At 28.7% G+C, this 14,707-nt stretch overlaps 1 protein-coding gene across 1 annotated transcript in view; it reads right to left on the reverse strand.

Annotated features, from left to right (window-relative positions):
* The window catches only part of LOC111037818 (dynein heavy chain 2, axonemal-like), a 31,394-nt gene extending 18,840 nt beyond the window's left edge, over positions 1-12,554 (reverse strand). The window contains 18 exon segments of the mRNA XM_022320597.1: positions 45-156; positions 217-368; positions 443-566; positions 649-947; positions 1,254-1,384; positions 2,046-2,288; positions 2,371-2,498; positions 2,575-2,642; positions 2,826-2,989; positions 3,303-3,495; positions 3,571-3,720; positions 4,268-4,413; positions 4,489-4,646; positions 5,712-5,891; positions 6,412-6,578; positions 8,488-8,612; positions 9,573-9,695; positions 12,509-12,554. Coding sequence (XP_022176289.1) covers positions 45-156; positions 217-368; positions 443-566; positions 649-947; positions 1,254-1,384; positions 2,046-2,288; positions 2,371-2,498; positions 2,575-2,642; positions 2,826-2,989; positions 3,303-3,495; positions 3,571-3,720; positions 4,268-4,413; positions 4,489-4,646; positions 5,712-5,891; positions 6,412-6,578; positions 8,488-8,612; positions 9,573-9,695; positions 12,509-12,554 — 2,709 coding nt within the window.
* Between the last annotated feature and the right edge of the window lie 2,153 nt (positions 12,555-14,707).

Raw genomic sequence — 14,707 nt, forward strand, 5'->3', positions numbered from 1 at the left:
AATACATCAACGTTCACCTAAGTTATTAAACATTGCTCATATACCATTGCATACAGAAGTTGCCTTTGAACAGAAAGTGTTATTTCTAGAACATCTGTGACGAGGGAAATACCTTTTGACCAATGATCAGCATCTTTGAAAAATATAGAAATATATCTATAAAAAAAAAATATTTGTTGATAAAAAAATATCAATAAGTATTGGATAATTATTTACTTTGATCCTTTCATAGAATATAATTGTACTAAATGTTCTTCTAACAATTGTAATGTATCATCGGCCACTGAAATACGATAAATATCTTCATCACTATAATATTTTATATTTAACTCCATGTTAATCCATGTATCTGCTATTGATTTTATTGCCTGAGTGGAAACATAAATAATTAATTAATTGAATATTAATTATTGTTTTATATCGAATATTGAATGACTTTTACGTTTTCTATATTAAGTTCCATTGTTGCTTTATTTGAAATATCACTTATTTGATTTCCGTATTTCTGCATTTGCATTTGCATTATTAGTTCCAAAGTGAAACCGGGATCAGCTTCATCAAAATATCTATTGAAATTCAATCAATTTTTAAATTTGGTTAATTACTACAGCTTAATACTATTTTCATAATATCTCAACGTTTACTTACTTAGTCATCGCTTCTCGTACTTCATCCCAGTGCCGGTTACGCATTGCTGGATTTTTCAAGTCACTAATAAGTGGTAAAACACGCCTAAAAGCGTCCAAACTATCACGTTTGATTTCTAGCATTTTCCAACTTTCATCTTTTAACAATTTCAATGACGAATTTAACATTTTGTAAATGTTTTGTACAGTAACTTCTATTTCAGATACTTTGATCTCCCAGAAGTTTGCAGATTTATATTTATTCCACGTATTGTCCCAATTATAAGCAATTGTAAAAGTTTGACGCAAGAAAATCATTTCCTAAGAGCAATTCATGTAATTTATTATATTTAATTTTTTAACAAATCTTCAAATGCCTAGCATTATGGAATACATTCTAATAGCTTTCAAGATTATTTTTCTTGCACAGGATTTTATCCTACCATCCATATATTTTAATTAAACCGTTTAAATACACTTTTAAAATAAAATAAAGTTGATGTATAATATTTTAATGACTTCTAAATTATCATTTTATAAATAACTTCGAGAGGTTATAGATTGCAAATATTAAATTAAATTAAAATTAATTATTGAAAGTTATTTTATATTTAGTATTTATCTTACTTTTTTAATATTAAGTTGTGGTGGCTTCACATATTTTAAATTAAATATTGCAAGATTATATTTCAATTGCTTTTCTTCGGCTTTTAATTGTTGATACTTGTCTTCCATTTTAGACATGTAATCCAAAGCAGCTGTAATGTAATATACTATTAATAAATATTTATTATTACATTTGAGTTTATTTAGTCCAAATATCAGCTATTTGAATGTGCAATAATATACTTTTAAAAAATACTAGAGAAGTTGCTATGCTGTATATGAGGTATCCAGTTTACCTCGGCATTGAGAAAGAGCCTAAGTGGATATTAAACTGTGTACACAAAATAACTAGACACCTATAGAAATAAAAATGTATTTCTCAAAATTTTCATATTTTGATTTGCAACACTTATTTTTTGCGGGAAAGTGAATTTTTTGAATAATATATCAAAGAAATCGGAAATTGGAAATGAACTGAAGACCAACAAAAAAAATCAAAATATTACAATGTCTAGAAGATGTTTACACAAAGTTTTTTTGAAACATTTTGATGTCCCCCCTTGAGTTGAACATCCAAACATTAGTTCTACTAGATATATAATGTTAAAAGTTAAAACAATTATTGTAAAATAAATTCATTCATCACTCTACTCAGAATCTCAAACAAAGTATGCCGCAGTTAAAAATGTATTTGTGCAAACTTTATCCATTTATAGATATCAATATTATGAACTATGATTGAATATGAGGTTGACGTATGTATGAAAAATAATATGAAAAGAAACGGTTTTTGAGGTGATTGCTTTTACGAACCATACGAGGTCAACTCTACATTCTTAGATTCGGTTTCTTTAAATTCTTCCCAAATTTTCTTAAAGTCTTCAATATTTTGTCTAAAGATTTCTTGATCATGTAACACCATTTCATGGAATTCATCTTGTTTCTCTTTTAACATTAACTCCGCCTCGCTCAATAAGATTGTATAATTATTCCACGAATTGTGTAAATCATTGTATAAGCTGCGTAATGCATCTGACATTTGTATTTCGTGTTTGTCTATAAAGTATAAGTAAAACTCAGACTACAAAATGTAATGTATATTATATATTGTATATACCAAATCTTATCGAAAACTTACCTAAAACAATAACATTTTCTGTAATCAAATTTATCTCTTCTTTTTTTGCACTACACTCTAAATCAATTTTTTTTTTGTATTCAATAAATTTAACCATTTCATCCAGGTTTGATGGTGGTAACATTACACTGTAATAATATTTAAAGCATGCATTTCATATTACTTTGATTTACATTGTATATTAAAGTTTTATTTAAGACTTACCGTTCACCATTCATTTCAATGTATTCATAAAATCCTTCGATAAGATCGACTGTTTCACCTAAAAGTAGCTGGGAATAATTGAAAATCCAATCTTGACAGTGTCTTATTACTTGCTTTATCATATCAGTGATTTTTATAATAATACAAGATACTATCGATTCGGTCTCCATATCATTTAACACATTTATATAATTTTGGTACCTAACAAAACAATTTAAGAAAAATTATCATTTGCAATTTGTAAAAATTACATGTGATTTGTCATACAACATAATTTTGTCATCAATAGAATCCGCATTATGTGGTGATGACTGAAATTTAATTAATTGCTCTCGTTTGTCCAAAGTCCAAATATCACTGAACTTTATTAAGGTTTTCATATAAGTATTTATACTTAATAATATATCCTTCGTTGCTTAATAAGACAAAAGAATAAATATTAGGAAATCAATTTAACTGGTTTCACTAACATTTAAACATTTAAATATACAGCAATGTAAAAAACTGAATTAAAAAATATAATTTAAAAAATACTCTAAATCAGCTTTATAACAGTTAATAGTTAATAGTTAATAAGTACTATAGTAAAATTATTGTATATTTAAATGTAACAATTAGATAATACCACCAAATGTTACGAGTTTACGACATTAAAGGGTGTCATAGATTAAAACCGTAGTTTGGCCTCTCTGATCAAAGAATAAATGTAATTTCTGGTTTATACATACTAAAATCGATCTCCGTTTGCAGATCAGAGCACACTCGGTCGTGGGCGATCGCATAGCTGTATGGCATCAAATTGAGGTTTGTCATTTTAAATGTGTGACACAACCTAGGTATGACTTTTAATGCTGTAGCCATATCCAAAAGTAGCTTCATAGAATATACCACTAATTGTATTAAACTTGGATTGTATATAATCTGCCAACAATCAAATGGATTGAATGGTTGTGATCAAAAATATTATAACAACAATAAATATTCCGTCAATCTTACTTTACTGCCATGTAAACTGACATTAATCAAAAACACTGTATCATTTCGTTGTGCTAAAGTGTTTTTCATAGACCATCTTACATTGAGAACTAACGATTCATGTATGAGAATATCAATTTTGACTAGGTAGTGTTCCCAAAACGACATCATCTATTTAAATTAATGTTTTTTAAATAATGTAATATTTTATACTTATAGTTTTGACATGTAATCAATTTAAATATTTTTATTTTATATTTTATCTTCTCTGTAAATAGCTAAAAATCGAATACAATATTTTGCCACAACTGTACATACACGCCTAATGTTTTTTTCAAATCCTTCGTATACAACAGTCACGTATTTGATAATTTCATTATAATAGCCGATAATTTTTATAACCGAATTCCTATTACTGTTGAAAGAAAAATCGTATTAAATTTTTTGTATTTTATACTATAGGCATTTTTTTTAAAATTTGAAATCAAACCTGTAATGATCCGTACTATGGTTCAAACCTTTTATCTTTATAAGTTCAAGTTCATTGCCAAATAACGGCGTATTGGATATTTGTAGACATATTTCCAATATTTCAGAATTGCATTGCTTATAGCAATTTTCGATGTCTTGGACCTAACCGTTGTGTTTAATGATTTAATAAGAAATTTATTTTTTGAAAAAAACTTTTTTTATCGACGTTACTCAAATACGACTTAACTGATTCCAATTGTTCACAACACCTGGGAATATATTTGTTAACATTGTCCGATTGAGCCCAAGTATATTTAAAAGCCAACGGATCTATTGTCTTGACGCATGCATGTATTGTTTCATAAAACAGTTGTACTTCTTGTTTGGATAAGCCTGTGTGAAACACGTACAATTCTTACATTAATCTACCATAGACAATATTATCAATCACAATGATAAAAAAAGTACCTGCAATAATGTAATTGTAGTTCTTGAGAACCATTTTCGTATTTTTATATACATTTCTTATTTTTCGAGCCATTTTGGTAAATTCTAAGTACTCGTATGGCATTCCTACTTTGATTAACTTCCAGCAAATTATTTCCGTAGTCAAATCATAGACGGAACTTTACAGGAAAACGAAATAATTTGTACATTTTAAAAGTATGGCAATTCATTAAAATACTTATATAATAGATACCTTTTTAAATCTAAAGTATATTTAAAACTACGATTTGTCAATTGATGTTTTACAAAAATATGGTTTTCCAGTTGATTTTCAATTTCTGGATCAATTTGATTCCACCAGGCTCTAAATGAATTCTTAAGCATTCGTTGATAAAGATCTGTGAAAGAATTATACGCCTCCCGTAATTGTTTAGTGAGGGTACATGTCAATAACCAAGGCCGGTTGAAGATGGCCTATTTTAAGACAACCACATCGTATTAGACAGTGTTTGAAATATTGTTTTTAAAATTTATTTAAAAATATTTATCTAATACCATTTCGGCTAATTAATTAATTTAAGATAATAATATTAACTATTAAGTATATAAATTTACATTTTTTATTGTTGTTATATTGTTGTACTGGATGACGGCCATCATACAGATACCTGAGTATTTTGGCATATAATAAGATATCCAATACTTATTGTTGTGAAACATTTCCATCACCGACGCAATATAGTCCATTATAAATGTATATACTATTCTGGTTTTTATACGAAAATAATACTTAAGTGGTGGCCATTCGATGAAATATCGTAATCCCTGTAATATTTTTATACAGTCTATTTCATTGCACGCTGTTTTCAACGCCATGTCAGTTAGCTGTTCGATTTTTAAACATAATTGTTTGATTTCATTCTGAAATCTATAGTTAAACAATTATTAATACTTCAATTGTTCGTTCTATTTTAGTAAAATATATCAAAGTTCATTTTTTGAATGATTTATTTTTGTTAGAAGCTTTTTTATACTGTGTGTAATAATACAACAGTAACATACAAAAAAAAAATAATAATAATAATACAATACAATTAGATCGATACTTATCTAATGCAAAATATAGTTCAACTTCTCGTCGGCAATTTATAAGTAATTATAAACTATAGTTACCAACCATTAAAATAGTTTAATGTGATTTTTGTTATATTTAGCATACGTATAATTTATCAATCGTTCATTACTTCTTGATATGGTAAGCCCAATCATTGTCAAGCACGTTGAATATGTGTATTAGAGGATTTTTCAAGTCTTGGAGAATAACATCGTAATAACGTTCATTGTCATCCACATACATCACGAAATAATCTCCAGGGGTGAATGAAAAATTTGGTTTCGCTACATCAATATCGTATACGTTTAACCTGGTAAAATGTTGTTAACATTAGTCTCTAAGTAACCTCTACCACATTATCATATAGTAATACAAAGTTGATACCTTTTAAATACTATTTTTGATTTCGAAATATATTTCAAATCTTTGCAGCGTTCAATAAATTTGTACACATTTTTTGCTTTCACCCATAAGTGTTCTTTATCTTGACTATTATAAATTTTTATCACCTAGGCACACATATAAAAAAAAACCCATTATCTCGAAACTATCGGTTGTAAGTAAATAAACTGTTACTTCAGAATATATAGATAAAAAATGTTCACAACACAGTAAACATTTGTAAAGGAAATCCATCAACATCTTTATGTCACAGTCAAGTATAGTGACAGTGTCTATGGTTTTTCGGCATAAAAATATTATTTGACTACACAGACAACTGCACAAATAGTCAAAATTATGTCTAAAATAGATCAAAGGTTTATCAAATTAATGTATAAATAATACATATAAAGTATTTGTTAGGACAATTAGCGCAAAATGTGCCTTACACATTATTGTAGTAAAGAGATTCTTCATATATGAAAATAAACTTTAAAAACAAATCCGGTAATATGGGTATGATGTCGAACAGAGATTCTATATTGTACATATCCACGGATGTATCTCTAAGGATCTGTAAGTAATCCAGGTTAGATCTCGTTTCGGCTAATGATTTCTGTAACATTCACAAATATAAAAATGTTTGTAAAAGATTCGACATGTAGTATAGTATTTAGATGTATAGTATTTCAACAGAATAACGTATATAATAATACTATACAGTGTATTGTAAATTGTTAGTGTGTGACAAGATAAATGTGAAGAAAATAACCCAGCCAGAAAAATAAATATTGCAAATGAGGATATAAAAAAACAAACTTTTTATTATTTTAAGAAAATTTGTAGCACATTTTTACAGTTTTTAATAAATCGCATTCCATATTAAAGATGATTCCAAATTAAAATATTTATTATACGACTTGCTAATTATTTTGATAATGAAGCGAACCTTAAGATACTAATATTAAGTAAACAATTTTTATGGTGCACCTATTTAATATATTTTATCGTGGACCATAAATCATTATGAAGGTTTATAACTTAAAAGAGACAACAATGATATTAAATAATACCTACGGGCATGAATGCATGATAATAGTTGTAAAATGTTACACACATAAGATCGCCATGATCAACAAACACACTCCCAGTCCTCTGTCATTGTTAATATGGGAATAATCAAAATCATATTATGTCCACGGTCCGACTTGTCGATAAAAATTGGATTGATGTGATGTGAGAAATAGTTTGTCGGTTCTTATTTCTATACCATAGGAACGACGAAATATTTCGAAAAATTTCAATATACCCGAAGCGCGAGAACTAGATTTATTGAATTCCACTGTTCAAGTGAGCGATATTACGATACATATTTTACGCAAAGTAATATATTTTATAGGCACCTTCTACTACACACAGTTTCATAAAATACACCAGTTACCTCGGCCGCACAATATGACGTTAAACGGAGTACGAAAATTGCACCTTATATTATCCGGGCACAGTGTTGTATTAACACGTAAAGATCTGCTTATAAATGCACCTCAACGGTTTGTTGCCTACCCAGGCAGAATGATGCATGTCAAACATAATATTTATAACGTCATTATTGTAATATTATTTCAACGCCAGTTGGTTATTCGTTAGCATTATTTACATTACGTCATATAGGTACCAGCTGTCGGTAGTACCTGAGTAACAAAATAAAATTGCTTGCATGGTAAACTGTTGTGAATTTAACATACTTCCGAGATTTCTATATTATTATGTTACAAAGGTTTCATTTGAGTAGATGTACAACGATAAACGTACTTGAACGATAAACTGCACGAATAATCTCTATTGTTTACAACCGATTTTGTTTCCGCTTTATTTATATATATATATATATATATATTATAATATACCTTTTTTTTATTTATTTTTTTTTTCAAGATTGGTAGACTTATAAACCAACGATTTATAGATCAGTGTAACCTAATGATTCTTTGGTTCTACTCTCTTGATAAGAACATGATCAATGTCTACATATTATTCACATATTATGATTTATGAATTAAAAATAATACTATAAAGGTACCTCCCCATCGAAAACAATGCACGTTATGCTTGTTGGTGCAAACACTAAAAAATTTATATTTTTAAACACCTATCTGATACATGTTATTTATAAAACAAGCAGATATTGTTTCAATTAAATAAGGCCATAATATTATATCGTCCATACTAGACGTGTGGCTTGTCGTCCTTAAGCGTTTACCACATATTTTCCAAACGAATGAGCGCCTTGTAACATAATAAATTAATACCTATTATAATATGATATAAACAAATTACGAGGCTAAAAAAAGGCCATTAGGAGGTCCAAGCAAGTCGCAGTTTTTGTAATTCCCGTACTTCCCGTACACTGAGAAGAAAAATAGAAAAAAAATGCTTTACAGGGACCCGCTAATAACAGCAACGCGTGACTTGTATACCGCCGTGACACAGACGTAGTATTTATGTGTTATTTATCGTATAATTACTTGCAAACTATTAGTCATGTTGTCGTAAAGTTTCACGAACCCAGACTCAGCTTTCCTCAAACGTTCCACTGTTTCGGACACCCGGACGCGGTGCATTACAGCCGTTATGAATTCCAAGTCCGCGACTAGCGAAGGGAAAAAAACAAATGATTAGTGTTTCGGTGAGCCCCTTGGAGGGCAAGGCCACGTGTTCGTTGAACCAGTAGCGCAATCCATTTTTGTGGGGGGTTGGTCTAAACCCACCTCCTTGAACCGTATATATTTTGTGTACTTCGTATTATCAAGTGGTATAGAAATTTTGAATTGCTTTTAAGTTTAAGAATGGGAACTTGTAATAGGAGTTTGCATGATTTCTAATAACCATCTAATACATTCATCTGATTGAAATAAAAATGTGTAATAATATCAGGAGTTTATGATAGTTTTTACTTTTTTGCATATTTTGCATACTGGAGTGCATAAATCACACATAGGTATTTTTTTTATTACATATTTAGTTTTCTTTAAATTGTTCAAAAATATATACTTGGAGGAGTATCGATTTATATCAGTTTATAAATATATCCATAGTAGAAATTATGGACTAACGGTAATATTTTATCTACAAAAATACATCATTGTATGATGTTCATCAATGAAAAATGTTATATTCTTCAACATTTATGATCTACGATTTTTATTTTTTTAGTGTTATTATTGATGTACATTATAGTTTTTCCCAACTTAAGTTAATATTTAAAATGTAAACTTTTTAACAACATAAATCAATGCTATTTCTGATATAAAAATTATTCTTATATACAACGTAATTAAAATGTTTACGTTTTTATCGCATATTTCAAGAGCACATTCAAGTAACACTATGCATATTTTATAGGCATATTTATTGATTTTTCTAGAGCATTAATAAATGCCAGTTTTTTTATACCATCCCCAAGCTGTGGTTATAATGTAAATTATTTAATAATAATATATTTTAAAAAATGTACATAATAAATATAGGTATTATATACTATATCATTATTATGAACCCCCTCTCGAAATTTTTGGTTGTGCTACTGTACCAAACGTCATAGATCACTAACGTCTTTCCTCCCAGTAGGTGAGCTCGTCGACGATGTGTATCATTCCGTATTCGCATCGACTCGGGATCCGAGTATCATTGTTCAAGTGTAAATGTACGTCGGTGTACCATCGGACCAATTCGGCTACGACCACAAATGAATAAAATCACATATGGGACAATAAGTAATACAATTTATAATGATCATAATATAGTATTAAAATGTACAGCAAAAAATATATAACAACACAGTCACCATGAACAAAATTCCCAGTGATAGTAATTGGAGGTGAAATCAGAATGACGTGACGTCAGTTATTGAAAAAAATATAAGTGCGAAATGTTCAACTAATATTTATTGATATTTTTAAGTGTTAAACCGTAATAGTAACTGCGTAGGAGACTTTATCCACTCGACAGTTATTTTATTTTTGTTTATTATTTCACACATAAACCAAATAATTATAGGTTTAAATTTAAAGATAAAATAAATACATAACATAACACTCATTGTTTAAAAAAAAATTTAAAAAATCTAATTTTCTAATGGTTATGTTTTGTAAAAACGTATCTATTTTGTTTTTATTAAGTTTGTGCCCGTGCAAAATATAGAAAAGTAATTTAGTGTATTTAAACTTCGGAGATATTTTCAAGCATTTAAGTTTGAAACCAATGTTTTGTACGAGGCATAGATTAAAAAAAATGATAAAACTACGGACTTTTAATAAGATGGTATAGGAACTATACTATTGTATATTTGTATTATAATTTATAATAAATTATAAACTTTCGTTAGTATTTACGTCTAAAAATAAATTGGATTTAAGATTTCAAAACTCAATAACAGTGAACTAAAATACTGTTTTACAGCTTAATATTACTAGGTACCATGATATTTAAATCACATACGAGTATAAAATTATACATTTTTTAAAATTGACCGAACTAAGTGAAAAAAATCTTCAATGTCATATCAGGGAGTATTAATAATTTTATTTACTATGTGCGTCTAAGAATTAATATTAATATCAGACTGTGTAACATCAACGATTTAAACACAATACCCTAGTTAAATGTATATTTTTAAATACCATAGTAAATATCATAGTATTGTGATACACGGTGAAGAAAAACCATCCCTTGGAGACATTATATTGTGGAGTACAAAAAAAAATAAAATTGATACATGGATCAAGAAACAAATACTTCGTTAAAAACAAAATCATCAGAGGTTGAATTAAGACAAGTAATCGAACAAACTTCTCTGTGGACGGGCTGACAGCAGCAGAACACAGACATGTGCACATAGAAATAGTGTAATAGCGATTCTTTATTTTAGTGATAGACAGTCGTATTTTTTTCTTCTCAGACGAGAGCAGACATCTTTTTTCTCGTGAGGTTTATAACGTTTCATACATGCGTCAAGTCATACATTTAATGGTAATAGGTATACGGTGGCGTAAAATGCGTTTCGACCGTCGGCTATAGACATTACACGCCTTTCGTATAACGACGGGGTCGTCACCCATGGGACACATTTACTAAGAAAAACGCACCCACCCTCGGTGGACGGCTATTCGCCTAGTCCCGGTGCAAGGTTCAAACGTTGGCTATAAAAGAAGGTTTGCAATTTGCATTTATTTCATTTTTTTGTATTTTTCAATTCTACAGTAGTACAGTAGACAAAACGTCGTACGCTGCAGCCTACAATCGGCTGAAATGACGTACCCGCATAACGAGGTTCGTAGGATTTCTTTGTGGACTATTCAAAGACGAGTCCTATTCGCCTGTTGTCATGATATTGTCACTTTGATATTATGTGCACTCGAACTGTCCATTTCCCACCCCCTCGGAGTCGAATCAGATTTCCACTCCTTAAAAGAGGTTTTTGGTAGTGAGGTTTTTTTAAGATCCATATAAATAATTAGGTGCAATCTCTGTTATAGACCATCGGCGTCCAAATCGAATGTTTCAATCGCTTTTGATCGGTTTCGATTATCCGTAACGACTCATAAAATGGAAGCTGAACGACAGTATACAAATCTGTTCGGCCTTACCAATTTTCCCGGTTGAATTGAGTGTATGAAATAAGCCCCAAAAAAGTAAAAATTAAATATAGCCCCGTAGGTACTTGGTTTGATACCGATATGAACCCAAACATAAAGGCACATTCAAAATGAAATCACATTCACCAGTTTATTTTAAATAATAAAGGCATGTATTCCAATATTCCAATCATGAATGGTATAGCATAAAACCACTCAATGCCTCATTGATTGCCGATTGGTGAGACCGAGAATTTTTTTTAAGACTTATATGATTCAAACTGAAAATTAATCTCGAAAAATACCGATCACCTACGGTGCATAAGAAAATCTAAACATTCTTGTTTCTTCATTTTGCGAAAAATACTAATCTTTAAATAATATTACAGCATTATTTATTATATTTATAATATATTTTCATTCTAAGCGATTGTTTAATACAACTAAGGCTAGTTATGGCAACCATTGTTTTTACGGGTTTTGGTATCAATTTTCTCCCGAGAACTCTCATAAAAACATACTATATTAAAAAATAGTACCTTGTTAATATTTGAATCCATTTTTTTATTAATCACTTAAAAATCGTAAATACTTCGACAAATCGTGTATAGATGATAATTGTGAAGCTTGACATTCCTTTCCTTCAGAAGACACTATATTACTATAATGAAGTCCTAAAAGATTTCCTTTAGATGTAAAATAATTATTTTCTGTTTTATTTAAGATCTGTACCCTTCTCTCACTTTTTGTTTAATATACCATATACGTTATTTTTTAGTTATTTAGTTTTCTTGCACGCTTAACACATATACTCATTAATACTACAACAATGATAATAATAGTATCATGGTTCAGTACCAATTCTTTACTATTATAATTATTTTTAGCTGCACTCGAGTATTATAAGACTAACCTTCTTGTTGCCTGATGAAATGCTCTTCTTCTTCCTCCTCCAACATCTTGTAAACGATTAACGCTGATTTAGGGTAACCAAAATAATAATATGACCAAGAGCAAAATTAAGTTTTTCAAAAAAAAAAAGAAATAATCACAAACAATTAATCGTATAAAACGAAAACAAATGCAAACAATTTTGTTCGTTGCCTTAGATACATGTAGATACCATGTAACATGGCTTGTAAAAAATCGATTGGTTATTTTTAAACAAATAGTGTATTATATTGTATTAAAATAGAAAGAACAATTAATAATAGTATAGGAAACTTAATTAGTCCTAAACTCATTACGGTAAATCACGCAATGCTCGAGTCACGACTCTCGTGCGACTTTTCTCTACCTGCGTTTTGTGCTCATCAATCGTCTTGTCGAGCTTGTCAATTTTTGAAAATTCGATAAGAGTTAAATGATCTCCCATTACCTTAGGAGATATTGTTTACAAACCGTAGAACAGATAAGTCCTACTTTCAATTATTAAACGCCTTAGAAAAATGAATGTTATTAACTACACTGTAAAATACATAAGCTACTAGCTGTTGTATTTTAAAAATAGTAACTTCATTTTTAATTTTTAAATGACTATTGTACTCGTACTTAAATTCTAAAACTGTTGAAAAAATAATTCAATAAACTGAACTATAAGCTCGTATTGATTTTCAGATTTTCAAATTTATTAAATGATAATATTGATATTCATTTAGATGGAAATACAACACAAGCAGCATACAATTATTAGTTGTATGTTCAAAACCCAGGAAGGATGATTTCGTGTTCACATTTTTAAATATTTATTCATAAGATCTATAGAATAATTTAGTAACCTTTAAGCCTTAAGCTATAGGTTTCTTGGATAAACAATTATCCACGTGCTACTAAAAACAAATATTCGAGTAAACATACTGCTACATTCTAAATAATATTAATAAATGTTTGCTCGAACGTCTTGAATCAACTTGTTTTTATTTTTGTTCAACGGGTTTTAATATAATATCGTGGTTAGTACTAAAACAGCAAAACAACTAATGTTGTAATTTATACATATTTCCCATTAACATAATATATTGCTTGCAATAGTTTATTCATGTTGTATCGACGTCGATATTATCTCGTTAGCCATGTGATCGGTGTTTAATTTTAAAATTTAGTTGCAATAATACAAACGAAGGTACATCTCTGCATTCATAAACTTAACATATAGTTTTTTTCAAACGCATATTATTATCATGTTTTGTTTTCAATGATTAAATGTACGATTTAAATTTAAAAACGTAAATAAATAACTTGTAGTTTTTACTATAAATTTTAATCTTGAAACAACATAATAATATTGTTCAAGTTTGGTTTAAACCTATTTACTTATCAGAGACACCAAACAAAATAAACATATTGGTTCGTTTTAAAAATTGTTTTTTTAAGATTTCTATTGGATTGTTACATTATCGTGAGACTCGTATTTTACTATTTTCATAAATACATTTATAATTAGTAAATAATATGAAATAATATTTTGTCAGTCGATTTATATAAGTTTCTGAACTGCACTATAAAAACACAGTCAAAATATATTTAATAAAACTTAATAAGTATATATATATAATATATATACAGATTAAAGATCAATATAGGTATTAAAAATGCATATATTTTGTATTTTTTTAGGCTTCCGTGCTGGTTTTTTCAGCGAGACCCGATATTTCTCGGTAAAAAAATTAAATTAAATAAATAAATCTAACAGGTTAGATATAACAGGGTATTAATTATAGGATGGGATATCGTCCATAGTTAATATTACATATTTTTATTCTGCCAAATTTTGTAGTTGAGGATTTTTGCTATTTAAAATATATTCTTTAGTATTTTCGTTCCATTAGCTTTCTTGGGGAATCTGAGAATTTTTTTGTTGATTGCATATGTGCCATTTTCATTGTTAGACTCTAAAGACTTGTAAAAATGAGAACGTTGTTAATCTAGTTTTTTTAAAATTAATTCATATTTATCACAATCTGTACACTGTACACGTTAATAACATACTTATATATTAAACTGAAAAAATTAAATTTACGTTCAACAATTTGTAAAAGATGGTCTTAAACTTGAACAATTCCTCCAAATTTAGTCAAACTTGACGAAAATCGCAATCAAAATTAAACAATAA

The sequence above is a fragment of the Myzus persicae genome, unplaced genomic scaffold (assembly GCF_001856785.1).
Source record: "Myzus persicae strain clone G006 unplaced genomic scaffold, MPER_G0061.0, whole genome shotgun sequence".
Taxonomy (NCBI): Eukaryota; Metazoa; Arthropoda; class Insecta; order Hemiptera; family Aphididae; genus Myzus; species Myzus persicae.